A 23,771-nucleotide genomic window follows, 5' to 3' on the forward strand; every position below is an offset into this window, starting at 1 on the left:
CTCGAAATTTGGAATTGAGATTACTGGTGGGGTGTAGGATTGAGGTAGTTTTGAATATTCGTACTTATGGGTACGAAAAGTACTAAATCGTACTAAATTTAGTACAATTTGGATTTGAATGAACGGATAGAGCTGGAAACCTGAAATTTGGAATTAATATTACTGTTGAAGTGTAGGATTGAGATATGAGGGTGGTTTTGGAAATTAGTACTTATGTGTACGGAAAGTAATAAATGGAACTAAATTTTGTATAATGGGGATTTGGGTGAACGGATAGCGCTGGAATCTCTAAATTTGGAACTGAGATTACTGGTGGAGTTTAGTATTGTGGAAGTTTTGGAAATTCGTACATAGGGTACGAAAAATACTAAATAGCACTAAATTTGGTACAGTTTCAATTTAAAATTAAAACAAAAATTCTTTCAATAAATGATGTTGGGTTTGTTGAACAAATGAGTTGCTGTTGAAGACAACATTAGGGGAATAAATTCAGAAATCGGCCAGAAATAACAACAACTAAAAACTGTATGGACCTCACTTTTTGGTAATAACTAAATGTTTGCAAATCAATGAAAGTGCAATAAAATTGTGCATATTACCACGATTTATTTGCAATTAAGAATTTTATCGTATATGGATATGTACAGTCATAACTATTCAATTTCAAAATCTGTAATTTGAAGAAATCGCTAAATAATTAATGAAATCAATAATAGGCCCCAGGAATATAGGAATATAGGAATTTGGTATGGAAATCAAGGTTGGGAAGTGGTGCTTCTAAAAGGAAATGGTTTGGAAAATTACCAAACATGTGTACGAAAAGTACTAAATTTAGTACAATTTACATTTGGGTGAACGTAAAGAGCTGGAAACCTGGAATTTGGAATTAAGGTTACTGTTGTAGTGTAGGATTGAGATATGAGGGTAGTTTTGGAAATTCGTGCTTATGTGTACGAAAAGTACTAAATAGTACTAAATTTGGTACAATAGGGATTTGGGTGAACGGATAGAGCTGGAATCCTGATATTTGGAATTGAGGTTACTGTTGGAGTGTAGGATTGCAGAACTTTTGGAAATTCGTACTTATGTGTATGAAAAGTACTAAATGGTACTAAATTTGATACAATGGGGATTTGGGTGAACGGATAATAACTGGAATCTCGAAATTTGGAATTGAGATTACTGGTGGGGTGTAGGATTGAGGTAGTTTTGAATATTCGTACTTATGGGTACGAAAAGTACTAAATCGTACTAAATTTAGTACAATTTGGATTTGAATGAACGGATAGAGCTGGAAACCTGAAATTTGGAATTAATATTACTGTTGAAGTGTAGGATTGAGATATGAGGGTGGTTTTGGAAATTAGTACTTATGTGTACGGAAAGTACTAAATGGAACTAAATTTTGTATAATGGGGATTTGGGTGAACGGATAGCGCTGGAATCTCTAAATTTGGAACTGAGATTACTGGTGGAGTTTAGTATTGTGGAAGTTTTGGAAATTCGTACATAGGGTACGAAAAATACTAAATAGCACTAAATTTGGTACAGTTTCGATTTGGGTGAACGGATAGAGCTTGATTCCTCAAATTTGGACTGAGGATCACTGATGAAGAGTAAGAAAGATGCACCAAAGGGTTTTTGGAAACTTGAATGTACGAAAAGTACTAAATGGTACTAAATTTAGTACAGTTTGGATTTGGGTGAACGGATAGAGCTGGATTCCTGAAATTTGGAATTGATATTAATGTTGGAGTGTAGGACTGGGGAAGTTTTGGAAATTCTTACTTATGTGAATGAAAAGTACTAAATGGTACTAAATTTGGGACAATGGGGATTTGGGTGAACGGATATAGTTGGAATCTCGAAATTTGGAATTGAGATTACTGGTGGGGTGTAGAATTGAGGTAGTTTTGAAAATTCGTACTTATGGGTACGAAAAGTACTAAATGGTACTAAATTTAGTACAATTTGGATTTGGGTGAACGTATGTATGTAGCTGGAAACCTGAAATTTGGAATTAAGATTACTGTGAAGTGTAGGACTGAGATATGAGGGTGGTTTTGGAAATTCGTACTTATGTGTTCGAAAAGTACTAAATTTGGTACAATAGGGATTCGAGTGAACGGACAGAGCTGGAATCCTGAAATTTGAAATTGAGATTACTGTTGGAGCATAGGATTGGGGAAATTTTGGAAATTCGTATTTATGTGTACGAAAAGTACTAAATGGTACTAAATTTTTTACAATTTGGATTTGGGTGAACGGATAGAACTGGAATCCTGAATTTTAAGTATTTTAATTTTATTTATTTTAATTTAAAGTATGAATTTTAGTAAACGGAAAAAGTTAGAATTTGCAACTCGTTCGCGGTAGGCTATAGAGGTAGAATTTGGATTTGGGTGACGGATAGTGTTTGAGTCCTGAAATTTGAAATTAGGATTACTATTGGAGTGTAGGACTGAGGTAGTAAGGGTACGAAAAGTACTAAGTGGTACTACCTGTGGTACAATTTGGATTTGGGAGAACGGATAGAGCTGGAATCCTGGAATTTGATCAGACTGCTGTTGGAGTATAGGATTGAGATGGAAGTAGTTTTTGAAATTCGTACTTATAGGTACGAAATGTACCAAATGGTACAACTTGGATTTGAGTGCACGGATAGCGCTGGAATCCTGTTATTTGGAATTATGGTTACTGTTGAAGTGAAGGATTAAGGTTGTTTTGGAAAATCGAATTGTACAGAATTTGGTACAATTTGTTTATGTGTAAAGTGCTAAAGTGTACTAAATATGGAATCCATTGTATTAGGCAAACGCGAAGAGCTAGAAATCTGAAATTTTGATGGAGAGTTAGGAAGATGTACCAAAGGGTATTTTGAAACTCGAACTATAAGCGTACGAAAAGTACTAAAAGTTTCTAAATTTGGTACCAATTGCATATTTTTAATGGATAAAGCTAGAATCTTCAAATTTGGTATGGGAATCAAGGTTGGGAAATGGCGTTGAAATAAGGAAATGGTTTTGGAAGTTCGTATTTATGATTACGAGCAGTACTAAATTTGGATTTGGGTGAACGGATAGAGCTGGAATCCTAAAGTTTTGAATTATGATTACTGTAGGGGTGTAGGATTGAGATAGTTTTGGAAATTCGTACCTTTGGGTACGAAAAGTACTAAATAGTACTAAATTTGGTACAATTTGGATTTGGATGAACGGATAGAGCTGGAATTCTGAAATTTGGAACTAAGATTACTGCCGGACAGTAGAATTGAGGTAGTTTTGGAAATTCGTACTTATGGGTACAAAAAGCACTAAATTTGGTACAATTTGAATTTTAGTAAACGGATAGTGTTGGAATTAGGAATTAAGATTACTGTAGGAGTGTAGTATTGAGGAAATTTTGAAAAGTCGTACGTATGGGTACGAGAAGTACTGAATGGTACTAAATATGGTACAATATGGATTTGGGTAAACGGGTAGAGCTGGAATCCTAAAATTTTTGTTTGGGAAAGAAATGGTACTAAATTTGATACAATTTGGATTCGGGTGAATTAATAGAGCTGGAATCCTGAAATTTGGAATTACGATTACAGTCGAAGAGTAGGATTCAGGTTGTTTTGAAAAAGCAAACTTATGGTTACGAAAAGCACTAAATGGTACTAAATTTAGTACAATTTGTATGTAGGTGAACGGATAGCGGTGGAATCCTGCAATTTGAAAGTATGATTATTGTAGCCCTGTTGCGTTGAGGAAGTTTTGAAAATTGGTACGAAAATTCTAAATTGTTCTAAATTTAGTACAATTTTAATTTGGTTTAACGGATAGAGTTTGAATCCTGAAATTTGGAAGTAAGATTACTACTAAAGTGAAGGATTGAGGTAGTTTTGGAAAATCTTACTTATGGGTACGAAGAGTTCGACTTGATTTTAAGTTTGGTACAATTTGGAATTGGACGAACGGATACAGCTGGAATCTTGAGATTTGGAATTACTGTAATTATTATGGAATTTACTGTAATTATTTTGTATTAATGTCCGTGTATGGCCGAGATATGTCGTCGAAATACGTACCATAAGTATACGAAAATTACTTAATGGTACTCAATTTGTTTTTGGGTGTAGGGACAGTGCTGGAATTTTTATTTTTTGGAGTTAGGGTGTGTATTGGTGTGCAACGTTGATCTCGCTGTTAATGTGTAAGGGTGAGATACGGCTGATCTTTTTGAAAATCGAACTTAAGGGGTACGTACAGTACTAAGATAAAAATAAATATTGATTAAAATTGGTATAAGTGCGACCAAATTTTCAGTGTTTGTCATTTCCATATTATATATTGTTTATTTGTTTTTTTTATATCCTTTCCGCATACGAAGTAGCGGGCATTTTGCTAGTATTACATATATTAACTTTGCATCACTCATGAGTCATGACTATGAGTGCATAACAAATTTTGATGGTTTGTTGTAAACAACAACAAACTATCGTCACCGTGCTGTGTGTCTATTTTTAGATTCACTTTTCGCAGTTTTGTTGAGATGTGTATTATTTTATTGTTGTCAAATAATCCAGCTAAATCTCGGGTTTTGTTGTTTTTAAATTTTAAAACAACAAGTTTTTTATTTAAAGTGGGATGTAGTTAAAATTGATTTAATTTCGGGAAAGGCAAAGAATACTAGTTTCGTCCAACGCCACTTGGACTCATCAGTTCTCTTAGTGCTTTGTATTGAAACATAGAACTCTTCCCCACTTTAAATAAAAAACTTGTTGTTTTAAAATTTAAAAACAACAAAACCCGAGATTTAACTGAATTATTTTGCAACAATAAAATAATACACATCTCAACAAAACTGCCAAAAGTGAATCTAAAAATAGACACACAGCACGGTGACGATAGTTTGTTGTTGTTTACAACAAACCATCTTTGTTATGCGTTTCTTTGCAATGCAAAGACCATAACAGTGGGAAGTAGATACTTGGTTTACATATGCGGCTACGAGATTTTTAAACGTTTCTGATGAATTCGCATTAAAACGAATTCACTGGTTACGTTTATTCTTGAGCTCTGATCGTTATAAAATTGGGGAAGAGTTCTTTGTTTCAATACAAAGAACTAAGAGAACTGATGAGTCCAAGTGGCGTTGGACGAAACTAGTATTCTTTGCCTTTCTCGAAATTAAATCAATTTTAACTACATCCCACTTTAAATAAAAAACTTGTTGTTTTAAAATTTAAAAACAACAAAACCCGAGATTTAGCTGAATTATTTTACAACAATAAAAACATATGGAAATGTTTACAAAACAAAATGACATTCGACTTCACCGACTTTTGAACCCCTTACACATTACATACAATAACTATATTTTTCTAATTGCTAATAAAATGTGATTAATGATGTTAAAAATCAAAAATCTATCCAACTGGGTTTAACAGTTTTTGTTATCATAACTTGCTGTTTATACATTGCCTTATGTAGGGTGTAAACAGAAATCAGAAGTCAAATAAAAACTTCAAAGACAACAAACAAAACATAGAAAACGAAAACAGAATAAACTAACGAAAAAAGTAGATTTTTGCTTAAATGACTTTGTTCACCATTTCTTCAATAAAAAACGGCAAAAACGGCCGAGTTATAAGTTGGTTTCACAAGACAACACTCAGGACTAAAATACAAAATTATCATTATCGCGCTACTTTTTTTTAATACTCTATACACTTTTCAAAAATAGGGAAAATGTGGACGAGTTTTAAATTAATTTTAATTTAATTTAATTTTTTTAAATTACCTGTAGTTGAAGATTCCATTCTATAATGACCACTTTCAAAGCATAAACACAAGATATTACACTTTAAACACAAGAAAATTTAATTTTTTATGCTACTTTTGAAATTGTAAAGAAATCTTCAACTTTAACACTGTGTAACTATAATAGTAAACAACATATCGCTCATATACTCAAAGAGTGGCATAACTCAAAAAATGGGTTTTTTGAGTTAGCAATTTCTATTTTTTCTACGACTTCTACTTTATCTTGTGTCAAATTTTCAAGTTGATATCCCTAAAACTCAACGAGTTACAGCTTATTTTCTAGGAGTTTGGCATAAATCATCAAAAAAGTTTTTTGCATTTATGAAGCACTAAAACACTTCAAGTCATGCTTAATCTTGCACAGAAATTTAGCACTGATATCTGGCAAGTTCTTTGCAAAATATGGTCCAACTAGTTATTTTAGTTTTTTGTAATAACCTTTTTAAGTTGGGAACTCAAATTTCAATCGACAACTTAAAACGCGTTTTTCTCGAAACTTGATTTTTTGAAATGTGTCACTCTTTGAGTAAATGAGCGATATGATCTTGACATTTTGGTTAGAGACGTAGAATTTTGTACCCTATAACCATGTTACGACAGTTATACCCAAAACCCGAATTTCATTTTTTTAATTAATCTCTGTGCGACTGCGCCAATTATTATCACCGTCTTGTAATAAGAGAAAAAATTATGGTTTTTATTTTTAATACTCTTTAGGATGATTACTTTATTCACGAGTTCAATTTTGAATCTATCTTAAGACTGATTTTTATATTAATTTTATTTGCTATTTATATATTTTTCCTTAGGTTAGAACAATATTAAAATGTTTGTGTCAACCAAAATTTCCTTAAATTGTTTTTATAAGTTGTCGAATTAATTAGAATTTTGTCTGTTGAAAAGAACTACCAAGAATGCAACTAGTCCGGTCAAAATAGACATGCGTATAAGGGGGAAATAGCAAAAATTCCCACAAAGCTGAATTTTGGTGGAGAGCTGGGGTTGGCCATTAGAAGCAACGTCCTAAAAGTCCCCATCGATCCCATGTGTGCAAAACAAGTTATTCGGGGTCAAAGGTCATTTTTGGAGGCATTATTCAGATTTTTTAATTTTTCTCAAAAACGGTAAGACTTAGCAAAAGCCGGCTAAAGTAAAAGTTGTAGATTCAATAATTGTCTACAAGAGTATTCTTTATGATTCTTAAAAAAGACTTACCATTTTCGAGATATCGCGATCTAAAGGTCAAATAAAAAATTAGCCGCGTACGTACATTCTGAGGGGAACCGGTTAAAGTAACGACGCTATGTGTTAGTTACTTCCGTAAGCTTTCAAACGATATCCACTTTGCAGTAATCGGTTCAGTAGAACCGGGTCTAACCCGGTTTTTAAATTTGGCCTTTCGGGTCGAATAACCGGTGAACCGGATCTGCAACCGTTGAAAATTATACATTTCCGTAATCAGCGCAACAGACCCTACCTTCGGACAAAACTTGAAAAAAATCGGAGAGTTTTCGTTGGAGTCGTTCCCGTTGGACTTTCGATTATACATGTGGGTTAAGTGGGCTATTTTTGCATAAAATGACTCTAACATTGAATAACTCTACTAAACACGCTCCGATTTTGTTGGAATTTTTTTGCATATTTCCCTTATAAGTGCATAAAAATCATGTGTTTTTTAGAACAGCTATATCTCAAGAATGGTTCCTTCTAGGAAAAAATTATAAAGGTCAAGCTTATAGATAATTTTTCTGTCTACAATATTTACTTTAGTCACTTTTTGATTAGAACAACCGCTTTCAAAAAATAAATCCGAAAACCTAAAAACCCTTAAAATTTGACCTTTGACCCCGAATTTTGTTTTGCACACATGGGATCGATGGGGACTTTTAGGACGTTGCTTCTAATGGCAAACCCTAGCTCTCCACCAAAATTCAGCTTTGTGGGAATTTTTGCTATTTCAATGTCTATTTTGACCGGACTAAACTGTAGGCAACGAGTTTATTTTAACGGAAGTGCAACTTGAATTACTGTTGCAAAATCGAATGTTATTTCATCTATTGTTTATGAATGATGAAAGTTAGGGTGGCACGTGTACTTGTAAAAGAGGGTATGTTTGTGTGTTTGTTCTTTCGTTTATATAAGCGGAAGAAAAAAACATTATTTGTTCTTTCGTTTATTTAAGCGGAAGAACAAAAAATGATTTTAGTTTTTATTTCAATTAACTGTAAAAATTATGAAAACTGGGTTGCGCTGTAAGGGAATTTTAGGAGACTTGATTCTGGTAAATAGTATTTGTAGGTGTTATGATAATATTGGATGGTATAATAACAGTTAATATCGGGACTTCGGGCTGGGGTATCGATAACATTTGTGCCGGTGTATTACAACCAAATCCTACATAAATAAGGTTTTTGTTTAAAGTTGTTGTCTTGGTAGTATTTATAATGCAATTTGTTTGAATTTTCAGGGTCAGCAAACTCAAATTTCTGGACGCAGTTGGTTAAATCGTTTTTGAAAACGTTCAAATAAACCTCCTTTGTCGTTGTTTCCTCCAATATCCGGATATTATCAACGCACAGAGGGTCGAAATCACAAATCAGGCAGATTAAAAAAATTAAAGTAACTGTATAAAAATATTTTTTTTTTTTTTTTTGTTTTTAAGGTGTAATTATTTTTGTTTTGCGGATGAAGAGCGATAATTTTAGAATGGAATCTTGAAACTCAGATAGGTATCAACATTTGAGAAAGCATAAGGTATAGAAAAAGTGATGTAAAACTATAATTAGAAATAAATAAAACTGGGTCCATATTTTCGAAAAGTACATAGAGTTATAAAAAATGATTTCTAAAGGGTGGGAATATTATAATTTTGTGTTTTAGTGTGGAGTGTTTTCTTTCAAAATCAACTCATAACTCGAGCCGTTTTTTGCCGTTATTTTTTTATTGAAGAAATTGTGAAACTAGTCATTCATTAAAAAATGGTAATTTTGAACATAATGGGGGTTATCATGCACGGCAATTCCCCGTGAATTTTTTCACTTTCTCCCTTACGTTGCAACGGCGGAAAGATGAAACTCACGGCGAAATTTCATTAATGATAACCCCCAATATATCATGTCCACGTTACGGGATTATAGTTTTTGTTTTTACACAGAAAAAAAATTGTAACCATTTGATAAAAAAATTCAAAAATCTGATTAATTTTTGATTGATTTCTTGCCGATAAAAGTAATGTTCATATTGACAATCGTCGATAAAAAAATTGTTGTTTTCATTAGAAACTATTTTGATGAAGCAATTCTCATATTAACTAAGAATTTTGTTGATTTTTTTTTCAAGGGATAAAATATTTTTCATTTTAACAAACTGGTTTATCGCCTTTCTAATTTTTATTTGATAAAAAAAATTTCAAATATACAATAAGGTTTGTTAAATATCAAAGCAAATATCGATAAAAATATGTTCATATTTACAATTATTTTGTTGGTTTTTGTTAAATACAAACCCAAAGCCACAAAAAGATAGATACTTACACACATATTTATAAATGGTGGTGGTTGCTTTTTTTATTGAAATTATGGAATGCCAAATGCAAAACAAGAACAGACGCTAGGTACATACACAATTATAAATCATACAAGAAATAAATGAACGAAAAACGAAATGAAACAATTTATAACAAAAGTAATAATTTAGTGTCGTACTTGAATTTAAATGGAAGAAAACAAATAAAACACTTTTAAATATAAAATACAGGAATCTCGTTAAACGCTTCTCTTTAGTTGTGAAATAAAAGAAATTCTCCTGCTAAATTAAAAATCATCAAAATCGGCATCTCAAATAAAATGTAATAAATATATAGGTGCATCATATTTCAAATATATATAAAAAATAGTATTACCGTGCGATTGCTTCTTCGTCCAATAAAATATTTCTCCTTTTTCCGATTTTTGCATCACATTACAAAATTTGGTTCCAATCATAAAATGTAGGTATAAGCACCATTATTCACACATAAACACTGATTTATTTCCAAACTTTTTGATCTGATCACAGCGAACGACTAAAACAGACTGCCACCAAACTGTTGGTTAAAAAATAAATGCTTCTTTCTTTCCCTCTTCTTTTGTTAGGTTCATAAAAAAACCAAACCAAAGTTTTAGTATACATACAAGCATTCGCGGTGGCAACAAGTAGATAAAAAAAAAATACCCACCATGCCGCTAAAATGTCATACCCATGCTTTAAAATAAACATAACAACGACACACATAAACACAGCATATTGTTGTAGCGGAAAATCTCTCTATGCCATAAGAAGTTATTTTCTCTCGCTCTTGAGAGCGAGAACATGTGGCAAACCTAGAAAACCATTATAACAAATATTGGTTAAAAAACTTAAACAAATTTCAATGAATTATTTGTTTGAACTCGTTTATCGGTCGCTTTTTAGTAACATTTTCATGTTTGATAAATATTTTCCCAATATGAAATATTTTATCGACATTCAACAAAAATATGGTGATGAAGCTTTTAATCAAAATTTTCGGGGTGTATTTTTTTTCTGTGTATATATTATGCGTTATTCAGCGTTGAGTTTTTTTTTATTTTACTCTATGTACGACAAAGATTATGGATTATCAAGTCAGTATTGTTGTTTGAAAAGTTAGGATAATTTCTTTTAGAAGGTAGTCGTATTCATGTATGTACGTAGAACCACTAAAAATAATTTTTGCACACTTAAGGTAACGTCACATTATTATTTGATACAAATTCGTTTTACCATATTTGCCCAAACAAATGAGAATTTCATACAAATTTTTATTTGAGTTCACATTACAGGCAAATATTTGACACATTTTGTTTGTTCAAACAGTGACAAATAACGTAATGGGCAAACATGTTTGCCGTGTGTCACATTTGAAAATATATTTTCTCCCAGAAACTGTTTGAGCAAACTGCCAGCAAATAAAAAATTATTTGGTCGAAAAAAAAAATAGGGAGAGAAAAAGAGAGAAATAATTAAAATGGCGCTTTGTTTATTGTTTGTTTTGGAGAAGGCAAATCAAAGACCATCTGTTTGTCGGAATGAGTTAATTTTCGTATTGTTGCGAATGTATGTGTTGCATTATAGCAAATTATATTGTTGAAATTGTACCTTGGAAAATTATTTTTATAAACAGCTTTCAATTTTGTTTATAACACTGTGCCACAAAGATGAGCTCAAGGTCTGTGCGGTGGAAAATTCCTTTTGGAGATGAAAGCCCTTGGTGAGTATATTAAGAACCCAAAAGGAAATTTTCCTCATAGGTCAAGTTTCTGAGATATCGCGCGATGAATTTTTTGAATTTTCGCCTATGATGATTGAGAAAATAGCTTTATATCTCTGTTTGCCGTTATTGTAGGTTCGTTTTGAGATTACATGTCTTCAGTCAAATCGAATGGCGAACCTTTTTGTAGAACATTTCATTCTTCTAACTCAATTCCTTTCATGTCCTTGTCGTCCTTTCTTGAACCGTAGTAAAAGTACCACAAGATGAGATTTTACAGCATCCAAATATTCCACAAAAATATTGCTCAGAGAATTTTAGGTACGGTTCTCATTGACAACTAATCGATATTGTCACGTTTTCATTGTCCTTTTTGACACTTACCCGGTTTTTGTTCAGAAAAAAAAACTATGTTTTGTTTTTCTGTATATTCGTTATTTGTTATGTATTGGTAGGTAGACATACCCATTGGTTATCGCTTATATTGACATCTGGGATGTATCTGAAATATTTACCATATATAGCTCCCGATATGCTAATCACGTTAATGAAAAAATTTCTTGGAGTATAGATCCGGTTATCTAATATTTTGAACCGGATATAGCGATATAAAACCCGGATTTTGTACCAATTTTAAGTAACCGATTAAGCTTATATGTATACCATTAGAAAGCTAATAAAATTGTCAATCAGGGAAAATAAATTTTTTGACAGCATCTTACCTGAGTTCGGTGCTAAAACAAACATTTGCGTACTTGAAAGTCCTTCCCATTTCTACGATCGTTCTATTCACTCTTTCAGCACACCCATTTTGCTACGGGGTATACGGAGCAGTCAACTTATGAGAAACTCCATGCTGAGCAAGGATTTTTATGACGTCATCGTTGTCAAATTCACCACCGTTGTCACTAATTAACGTTTTTACAGTGTGTCCTTGACATTTTGCGTGAATCAACATATTTTTTAATGAATCTTTCATTTCTGATTTTTGTTTGAGGAAATACCCATATCGATATGTATGATGATCTTTAAATACTACAAGTTATCTTTATCCTCTAAATGAAGGTGGAAAAGGCCCACATGCATCAGTTGATACTATTTCTAAAAGTTCACTCGCAGCGTGACGTCTTCCAAAAGGTTTCCTAGAAGACTTTCCAAAAATGCCTGGTTCACAATTTCCGCTTGTGGTGAAATGGTGGTGAAAATGGCGAATGGAACAATCTAATCAACTATATAACACAGGCGTCTACATATAGACAATGGCTAATAAGAGAATTAATTTATTAATACAACTCATTTTGCAGGCAGTCGGTTTGAAAGCCAAACCATGCCGTATAACTTTCTTTTATCTACAACACTTAAAATATAATGTACACAACTAACAAACACTTTTTGTAATATTTTCATAGAAAAAATAAAGTATTTGGATTGAAAAAAATTGAATTTCCGCTTGTATTCTTCATTGAAATACCCATTTCCTTTTGTAGCTTCATAATCTTGATGTCCCCATCGTTCGTGGTTTAACTGTAACACCGACTTTTCTTCAAGTAGGGATATATTCTGCATGTGAGACTTTACAAGGACATTAAGGTTGTATAGTGTGCCATTTATTTCGCTCTGACCATGTACCACAAGTCCTCCATTAACGTACATTTTGCGTTCGTTCGTGGTAGATGTGTATTTGCTATTTGTCGTGTGCAGCTAAAATCGAAAAAAGGTTTCGCGATATATGTAGTTGGCACCTACCATACATCATTAAGAGTTACAATCATCTCCTTATTATTGACTTTCGATAACAACTCTATTTTTCTATTTTTCTTAAACACTCTTTTCCTGCAGACTGTATTGAATTTCGTTGCTCAAATTCTTCGTATTTGGTAACATGCATTAATTGGTAACATGTTTTGTTGAACCGTTGTTAAACCACCATTTCAAACTTGAATCTGTGGAGAACATTTAAAGTTTTATTCATATGAGCATATCTCTGTAATCACGTTACAGATCGCAATTTCGATAGGATCGCCACGAAATTGGTTGTTAATAGGGCTCCAAGAGCATATTAAATTTGGTGATGGTCGGATAATATTCAAGAGTCGGAATGGACAAAAAACTTATGTGGACAAAATTTCAAAGTTTTATTCTGAATATCTCTGCTTTTACCTCGTCAAAGGATATGGAAAATATCACCATTATTATGATGCAAAAAAGGTTGGCGCACATCACTTTTTCCAATTTTTTTATTTAAATTGAACTGACGAGTATCTCAGCAATGAAGACATTCTGAGCTATAAATTGTTCCGAATTGGCACTGTAAACGCTTTTACAAAAAGGGTTTCGTGGACGGTCATTTGCCACATAATATTTTTCAACAAAAAAATTCAGATTAAGATGGGAGTTAGGACACCACTTATTAAGGTTTAATGTATTAAAAACCGGTAGGTCAGCTAACGCCTGCAGCTGAAACTTTTACACGTCTAACAAAGAGTTCGCTTTTCTCACCTAAAGCAAGAACAAATCAGAGCGCAACCTTCTGAAACTTTTTTCCACCAATTTTAACATTTGCTTTACAAAACCGATGCATGTCTTGTAATAGGTAACTGTAAACACCAAATGATCATTATTTGCTTCTAAACAAAAGTAAAACCATGTTTATAATAACTAAAGTAACTTAAACAAATGTAGCTAAAAACGTCAAAATGCCGTAAATCGGGGGTACCGTTATATGGGGGCTATACCAAAACCTGGACCTATGTCCACAACTTTTGTTATATAAGTTTATTGACATTTAAGAACCCTAAATGTCAAATTATAGCTAAATCGGCCTGAAAATGTAGCTAAAACCGTCAAAATACCGAAAATCGGGGTCACCGTTATATGGGGACTATACCAAAACGTGGGCATATGTCCTCAAGTTTTGTTATATAAGTTTATTGACATTTAAGAACCATAAATGTCAAATTATAACTACATCAGTCTGAAAATGTAGCTAAAAACGTTAAAATACCGTAAATCGGGGGTACCGTTATATGTGGGCTATACCAAAACGTGGTATAACAACTCTATTTTTCTATTTTTCTTAAACACTCTTTTCCTGCAGACTGTATTGAATTTCGTTGCTCAAATTCTTCGTATTTGGTAACATGCATTAATTGGTAACATGTTTTGTTGAACCGTTGTTAAACCACCATTTCAAACTTGAATCTGTGGAGAACATTTAAAGTTTTATTCATATGAGCATATCTCTGTAATCACGTTACAGATCGCAATTTCGATAGGATCGCCACGAAATTGGTTGTTAATAGGGCTCCAAGAGCATATTAAATTTGGTGATGGTCGGATAATATTCAAGAGTCGGAATGGACAAAAAACTTATGTGGACAAAATTTCAAAGTTTTATTCTGAATATCTCTGCTTTTACCTCGTCAAAGGATATGGAAAATATCACCATTATTATGATGCAAAAAAGGTTGGCGCACATCACTTTTTCCAATTTTTTTATTTAAATTGAACTGACGAGTATCTCAGCAATGAAGACATTCTGAGCTATAAATTGTTCCGAATTGGCACTGTAAACGCTTTTACAAAAAGGGTTTCGTGGACGGTCATTTGCCACATAATATTTTTCAACAAAAAAATTCAGATTAAGATGGGAGTTAGGACACCACTTATTAAGGTTTAATGTATTAAAAACCGGTAGGTCAGCTAACGCCTGCAGCTGAAACTTTTACACGTCTAACAAAGAGTTCGCTTTTCTCACCTAAAGCAAGAACAAATCAGAGCGCAACCTTCTGAAACTTTTTTCCACCAATTTTAACATTTGCTTTACAAAACCGATGCATGTCTTGTAATAGGTAACTGTAAACACCAAATGATCATTATTTGCTTCTAAACAAAAGTAAAACCATGTTTATAATAACTAAAGTAACTTAAACAATTAAAAAAGCGTTAAGTTCGGCCGGGCCGAACTTTTCATACCATTTTCAGGCCCTTTTTTATGGTGCCTATATCTAACTATGTACATATGTTGACAATTTTTGGTGGGCTAGAAATTGGGAGATACCGTTATATAGGGGTTATAATAAAACATGGACCTATTTTTTGATGGGAGCCTATAATGTCAAATAACTCCTAATTCGGTTAAAAATTGTAGCTAGAATCCTCAAAATACCGAAAATCGGTACATAACGTGGGAACTTCAAATGCCATTAACAGCTAGTTCGGAGGTATGTGGGCTATACGAAAATATGAACTTAAATGAACAATTTTTGTTGGCTTTTAAATTTCAAATTACGGAAAGGTCGTCCAAAAATAAAGCTAAGGTACGGAAAATCGGGAGGTTTGTTTTGGGGCTATACCAAAGCATGGACCTACGTTCGGTTAAAAATTTTAAGTAAAATATTGGGGCTATGTGGAAAATTGTTGATGCAGATGTGTGGTGACCACTACAACCTTCAAATGTCAAATTACAGTTAGCTAAAATTGCCAAATTACTGAAAATTGGGAGGTACCATTATATGGAAGCTATATCCGAACATGGACCTATGTTGACAATTTTTGATGGAGAGGTGTTGTGACCACTAAGAACTTCAAATGTCAAATTACTGCTAGTTCGGTTTAATATTTTAGCTAAAATCATCAAATTACTGAAAATCGGGAGGTACTTTTATATGGGGGCTTTATCAATACATCGACCTTCATTGACAATTTTTGGTGGAGAGGTGTGGTGACCACTAAGAATTTCAAATATCAAATGTTCAAATTACAGATATTTCGGTTAAAACTTGTAAACATCGACCTATGTATGTTCATAATTTTTTCGAATATAAATTTTTTGGTCACTAAGAACCCTAAATATCAAATTATATCTAATTCGGTCTTAAAATGTGACTTAAATCGGATGGGGGCTATTCCAAAACATGGACCTATGTCCACTAGTAGTATATAAGTTTATTGACATTTAAGAACCCTAAATGTCAATTTATAATCGGTCTGAAAATGTAGCTAAAAACGTCAAAATGCCGTAAATCGGGGGTACCGTTATATGGGGGCTATACCAAAACCTGGACCTATGTCCACAACTTTTGTTATATAAGTTTATTGACATTTAAGAACCCTAAATGTCAAATTATAGCTAAATCGGCCTGAAAATGTAGCTAAAACCGTCAAAATACCGAAAATCGGGGTCACCGTTATATGGGGACTATACCAAAACGTGGACATATGTCCTCAAGTTTTGTTATATAAGTTTATTGACATTTAAGAACCATAAATGTCAAATTATAACTACATCAGTCTGAAAATGTAGCTAAAAACGTTAAAATACCGTAAGTCGGGGGTACCGTTATATGTGGGCTATACCAAAACGTGGTATAACAACTCTATTTTTCTATTTTTCTTAAACACTCTTTTCCTGCAGACTGTATTGAATTTCGTTGCTCAAATTCTTCGTATTTGGTAACATGCATTAATTGGTAACATGTTTTGTTGAACCGTTGTTAAACCACCATTTCAAACTTGAATCTGTGGAGAACATTTACAGTTTTATTCATATGAGCATATCTCTGTAATCACGTTACAGATCGCAATTTCGATAGGATCGCCACGAAATTGGTTGTTAATAGGGCTCCAAGACAGCGTTGCCGACTGTTTTTGGTCGGAAATCGTCAAAAAAATCGTCAAATCGTCAACAAAATTTGGAAAATCGTCAAAAAATCGTCATCATGATCCAAAACTACGTTTGGTTACCGTTTAATGCGATTTGTTAGCCGATAGGTTTGTCAATGAGACTGACAACATAAAATGTACAACCCACAGCAATAAATATAACCCAATCTCACTTAAAGGGTTGTTCCTAGTTGGGCAGACCAAAAAAAAACTCATTTTCTTGAATTGTTTTCAAAGAAACTACCTAATTTTGTTTAAAAAGTTCTTTCATCAAGAAAGAAAGAGCACATCTTATACTACTTTTGGTATTTTTGTTGTTGAAAAATATTGCAAAGTCTTGTGGTAAATGGCTATCTGCGAAACCCTTTTTTGTAAAAGCATTTTGCGATGTCAACGATGACTCGAAAACGGATGGGTCGATTATCGTACATGTTTGTAAGCATTTTAAGAACCTTCAAATCTTGCCTTAAGGCGAAAAAGAATTTTAAACAAACTTTAAAAAAAATTAAATTGAATTATAATTAACTGTTTCTTTTTTTTTGTAAAAAAATCGGGCAAATTTTTTTTTAAAAATTGTCTCGCTTATGGGCAAACTTTTTATTTATTTAATAAGCTCACCAAACCATGTGGAGATCGGTCAATTCGGTTTCGAGCTATCGTTGGCATCGACTTCAAATATGCCATTTCAAGAAAAACGCACTTAAAGTATCTATGCTACATACATATCTTAAGAAATTGTTCCCTTCTTGATTTTTTGTAGCATACTCTACACTACCTGTACTTCAAAATAAGCCAATATTTTTTTTTTTTTTTTGAAAGTGACAAGTAGTGGTACCGCTAAGTACCACCTTTCAGAAGATGATAGTTTTCCCTGTGGTTTTCTAGCTTGTACTAATGCAGATTAGCTCAAACATCGCTTGCTTGTCGGTACACGTACATTTGGGTGATGGGCAGTCGAAAATCGACAAAAACTCTCATTAAGGAGGACATGGGTAGGAAGTATTATATCAAGGAAGATTTTTGAGGCAAAAACTATGAAAATACCTCTATTCCAGATATGTGCCTAAATAAAGCCAATCCGTCTCGAAATTGTTTAAAAACATTAAAATAGCTCCTGAAACCGAGTTTGGAATATTGCTTTCCTTAAAGACTTTCGTAAAATTCTGGTCAAAATATAGTTATCGTGTTTTATTTCATGCAATTCGGGATTACGTGAAAAATCGTCATTTTGGACCATAAAATCGTCAAATCGTCATTTTTCAATTTTAGACCAAAAAATCGTCAAAATGACGATAAATCGTCAAATTCGGCAACACTGCTCCAAGAGCATATTAAATTTGGTGATGGTCGGATAATATTCAAGAGTCGGAATGGACAAAAAACTTATGTGGACAAAATTTCAAAGTTTTATTCTGAATATCTCTGATTTTACCTCGTCAAAGGATATGGAAAATATCACCATTATTATGATGCAAAAAAGGTTGGCGCACATCACTTTTTCCAATTTTTTTATTTAAATTGAACTGACGAGTATCTCAGCAATGAAGACATTCTGAGCTATAAATTGTTCCGAATTGGCACTGTAAACGCTTTTACAAAAAGGGTTTCGTGGACGGTCATTTGCCACATAATATTTTTCAACAAAAAAATTCAGATTAAGATGGGAGTTAGGACACCACTTATTAAGGTTTAATGTATTAAAAACCGGTAGGTCAGCTAACGCCTGCAGCTGAAACTTTTACACGTCTAACAAAGAGTTCGCTTTTCTCACCTAAAGCAAGAACAAATCAGAGCGCAACCTTCTGAAACTTTTTTCCACCAATTTTAACATTTGCTTTACAAAACCGATGCATGTCTTGTAATAGGTAACTGTAAACACCAAATGATCATTATTTGCTTCTAAACAAAAGTAAAACCATGTTTATAATAACTAAAGTAACTTAAACAATTAAAAAAGCGTTAAGTTCGGCCGGGCCGAACTTTTCATACCATTTTCAGGCCCTTTTTTATGGTGCCTATATCTAACTATGTACATATGTTGACAATTTTTGGTGGGCTAGAAATTGGGAGATACCGTTATATAGGGGTTATAATAAAACATGGACCTATTTTTTGATGGGAGCCTATAATCTCAAATAACTCCTAATTCGGTTAAAAATTGTAGCTAGAATCCTCAAAATACCGAAAATCGGTACATAACGTGGGAACTTCAAATGCCATTAACAGCTAGTTCGGAGGTATGTGGGCTATACGAAAATATGAACTTAAATGAACAATTTTTGTTGGCTTTTAAATTTCAAATTACGGAAAGGTCGTCCAAAAATAAAGCTAAGGTACGGAAAATCGGGAGGTTTGTTTTGGGGCTATACCAAAACATGGACCTACGTTCGGTTAAAAATTTTAAGTAAAATATTGGGGCTATGTGGAAAATTGTTGATGCAGATGTGTGGTGACCACTACAACCTTCAAATGTCAAATTACAGTTAGCTAAAATTGCCTAATTACTGAAAATTTGGAGGTACCATTATATGGAAGCTATATCCGAACATGGACCTATGTTGACAATTTTTGATGGAGAGGTGTTGTGACCACTAAGAACTTCAAATGTCAAATTACTGCTAGTTCGGTTTAATATTTTAGCTAAAATCATCAAATTACTGAAAATCGGGAGGTACTTTTATATGGGGGCTTTATCAATACATCGACCTTCATTGACAATTTTTGGTGGAGAGGTGTGGTGACCACTAAGAATTTCAAATGTCAAATGTTCAAATTACAGCTAATTCGGTTAAAACTTGTAGGTAAAAATCTCAAAATACCGAAAATCGGGAGATACCGTTATATGGGGCTATACCAAAACATGTACCTATGTTCTTAATTTTTTCGAATATAAGTTTTTTTGGTCACTTAGAACCCTAAATATCAAATTATAGCTAATTCGGTCTAGAAATGTGACTTAAAACGTCAAAATACCTGAAATCGGGCGGTAACGTTATATGGGGGCTATTCCAAAATATGGACCTATGTCCACTAGTTTTGTTATATAAGTTTATTGACACTTAAGAACCCTAAATGTCAAATTATAGCTAAATCGGTCTGAAAATGTAGCTAAAAACGTCAAAATACCGTAAATCGGGGGATACCGTTATATGGGGGCTATACCAAAACGTGGACCTATGTCAAAAACTTTTGTTATATAAATTTATTGACACTTAAGAACCCTAAATGTCAATTTATAGCTATTTCAGCGTTATATCTCCATTTTTGTGGATGCTAGAGTGATTACCACAGACGGACGGACGGACGTGCACAGATCGACTCAGAATTTTACCCTGATCAAGAATATATATACTTTATAGGGTCGCAAATGAGTATTTCAATGCCTTACAAACGGAAAAACAAACTTAATATACCCTCCATACTATGGTGGAGGGTATAAAAAATAACTTATAGAACGACTGTTACTAATAATAAAAACTATTAATTTTAGGAAATTAACCAATACCACACCCCAAATTCCTTTAAATTGAAATATTTTCTATCAATTCTAATCAATATATTTTTATTATTTTGTATTGACAATTTTTGGCTACGGTCGTGAAGCTGTATACTGCCAGTTGTATCACACAATGCAAAAAAAACTTAAAGTGGTTACAAATTACTCAAAGTGCATAACATTTTATACATCTATTTTATATAGATCGGTAAAAAACCTCGGATGTGCCACCGCACTTTATTTTGTGTAAAAAAAACATACATATTACTTGCGCATAGCTAAATTTTACGATTCAAATTTTCTTAAAAATTACTATCGCGTATAAAAGATTGAATTTATTAAAAAAGTCCAATTAACTCAAGGTGGTGATATCCGCTAACTTTGTGGGTGAATCGTTACGCGACTGGGTTCACGCAGAGTTCAAATGCAACTAAATGACACTTGTAAATTCTACCATTTTGGATTCCAATCCAGGTATACATCAAACGACGTAATATTTTTTGAATATTATCTTGTTGCTCTTCAGTATTATTATAAAAATTGAAAAAAAAAAACAAAATTAAATCTTAAATATGTCAGCATCCATTTTAGATGGAAGCAGTGGATATATCCAAAAACCATTCATTAGTTTCATTTTGTCCGTTGTTTCTTCGAGCGCAGAACTTTGATATGCAATGTTTAGCTAGCACAGCACAAACTTTTGAAGAATTTGTTTTTTAGCCACAACACTAAACTCGTTTTTTCTTCGATTGGACCATAATTGCGGCCTTTTGAGAATTATAGTAAAAATACACCTCCTGCCCATACAAATTACTATGGAAACATAGACCGCTCGGCTGGCACGGGTTAACGTTAACCGATCGCCATACAATTTCATGAATATGCGGTGAGTTATTACGTTTGTTAATAAAATTGCATTGAAATATTTCTTCTCAGTGTTACTTTTTGTAGTCTTAACCATAACATGGAGGGTATAATTATTTTTGTCCTTCCGTTTGTAACAGAACGAAATATTCGTCGGAGATCCTATGAAGTATATTTATTCTTAATCAACACAAAATTCTATCTTGATACATCAATGTCCGACTGTCCGCCTGTCTGTTGAAATCAAGATACCGCTCGCATTATTTAAGATAGAGCTCGATAACTTGGTACAGAAGTTTCTATTACTCCTAGGATGTTTGGTATTGAAATGTGATATTAACAGGCTGTTTATATATGTCGATACGAAAATGTGTGCGAATGAAACACACCCAAATTTTAGATTTCGAAATATTATTTCCTTTGCTTTTGCTTCAAAATAAAAACAAATTTTAAAAACACACACGGGTTTGGTTGTATTTCTTACGCATTCATTATCTTATCGACATACATAGACAAACTGTTTGGAAGCTGCAAAGAAACGTTGCCTCTCGATTTTCGGTATTTTGAGGGTTTTAACCACATTATGTTACCGCAATGGTTAAAATTTGCCATATAATTTCCCAAAAAAAAAATTGTCAGTAAACGTTTTTATATAGGGGTACAAAACGTTCCCGCTGAGAATGATCGATACGTATCAACCATCTGATAGAAGAGTTATTGTGGGTTCTCAGATTGAAAGGTACAATGCCTCTCGATGCCACTCTAGCGACTGTTACTTTTTATTTCTGATTCTCAAGGGGTAGAAAAACTCCACGCAGAAAATGATCAACATAAGTTTATCTTTTGGTTTATTCACAATATAAAGGTATGATTCTGAATGGGTAGAAAATATGGATGTCCCATTTGTATTAAGCCTTGTTTAAAAGAAAGTGATATTCTTCAGTAATCATATTCCACTTCTCCTAGGAAATTGCTTAGACGTGGCGGAAGAGCTTAGTACTTCAGTACAACTCGTAGTGGAGGCTATACAAATTTTGACACTTAACGCGGTTCTTACTTGTTTCTATGTGAATTGCAGTATTGCTTGTATAAAGTATGTTTAACTCGTAACAATAAATCTTTTTTGAAACGAACGTTCCCAACGTCAATCACACCCACCCCTTTCGACCGAGAGGGCAACCCTACCCACACATAGGGACCGCGTACACACAATGATCCGTATCGTAGTCGCTTATTTGTTAGCGTTTAAAGATCAGCTACAGAAAATTAATTCATCAGCTAATTAACTACATCTATATTTTATAATTTACTATAACTTAAAAAACAGATTTAACATTGTATGCGCTCGTTCCATTCATTCCACTCATCAGAGTGATCAGTAAAAAAACAAGACTATACAGACATTTAACATTTAATTTTTCCTGGTGTTTCACTGTATCTGAAAATGGCGATAAAACAAACTATTGAACTAAATTTTTTTCGTACCCAAATCGTTCATAAAAAAACTATTGAATTAAATTTATTTTTTCGTACATTACAGGAGTCACACATTCATTTGGTGAAGCTCACGCGCCTATTACGTTTAGCACGCTTACTACAGAAAATGGACAGATATTCCCAGTATACGGCAATGATATTAACGTTGCTTATGCTATTGTTTTCTCTTGTGGCTCATTGGTTGGCATGTATTTGGTACGTTATTGCTGAAAAGGAAAACATGTTTAATGAACCAGGATGGGACATAGGTATGTAAAAATATCATTTGTATCCAAAACATTTTCCCATAATTTATTTGTACGCCATACGCAGTAGGATAAGTGGAATGTAACATTCTGATAATGAGGAGAAAACTGAACACTGGATTTATGACTTTATTAAAAGCTCGTATCGTATTTTGATGAGTTTTTACCTAAAATTACATAAAATCTTAATTATAAACTGATTCGGTGAAAAAAAATTCCGCACAAAAAGCTTTTAAAGTTTTTAATTTTCAGAACTTTTGACAATTTTTTGAAGTCACTGTAAGCAGACATTTAACTGAAAACAAGGTGTGGGGGCACACGACATAAACAAAGTGGCATTACCGCTTGTTTCTCACTAATTTTATCATCGTCTTATTACATATAGCTTATTTTATATTATATATCTTTATTTCACATATCATAAAAATTAACCTTTTTCAATATTTAAATGGAATAAAATTTATTTTGGTCATTAATAAACAAAAGGTCATTCTTTCGTGCAACAGGAAATAATTTTTTGAGCAATTTTTTTTTATTTCATAGCGTTTTTAAAAAAGAAAAATTTTTCAAAGTGGTTGAATGATTGTTATTATAGGCACCAATCAATAGGCAAAAGTTCACTCATTTTAACTACAGGAAATCATTTTTGAGAAAAAAATTTCAAAAAGTCTTGCAGTAGGACGCTACTGCACGCACAGCTTTCTAGAATGATTGTGGTACGTACATATGTGTATGTCAACTGACTGTATTTTAATTCCTGAATTAATGGGTTCGAAGCACGAACACATAAAAAAAACATAAATTGCGATAACAAGATTCTACATTGCTTTTATACAAACTGCTTAGGCCGTCATCAGACCATCTGCTTTTTCACATGTATGGCATCAGCTGTTCTGTATATTAGTATACCCAAAGTGACAACATAC

General features: G+C 33.0%; 1 protein-coding gene across 3 annotated transcripts in view; it reads left to right on the forward strand.

The window, feature by feature from the left end:
* Nucleotides 1–23,771, forward strand: part of Elk (Eag-like K[+] channel) — a 989,230-nt gene that overhangs the window by 518,934 nt on the left and 446,525 nt on the right. For all 3 annotated transcript variants that reach the window (XM_073956156.1, XM_073956158.1, XM_073956157.1), the window contains exon 9: nucleotides 22,644–22,848. In XM_073956156.1, the coding sequence (XP_073812257.1) occupies nucleotides 22,644–22,848 (205 nt within the window). The remainder of the gene's footprint in view (nucleotides 1–22,643; nucleotides 22,849–23,771) is intronic.

The sequence above is a fragment of the Musca autumnalis genome, unplaced genomic scaffold (genome assembly GCF_047663935.1).
Source record: "Musca autumnalis isolate F117 unplaced genomic scaffold, ASM4766393v1 scaffold_5, whole genome shotgun sequence".
Taxonomy (NCBI): domain Eukaryota; kingdom Metazoa; phylum Arthropoda; class Insecta; order Diptera; family Muscidae; genus Musca; species Musca autumnalis.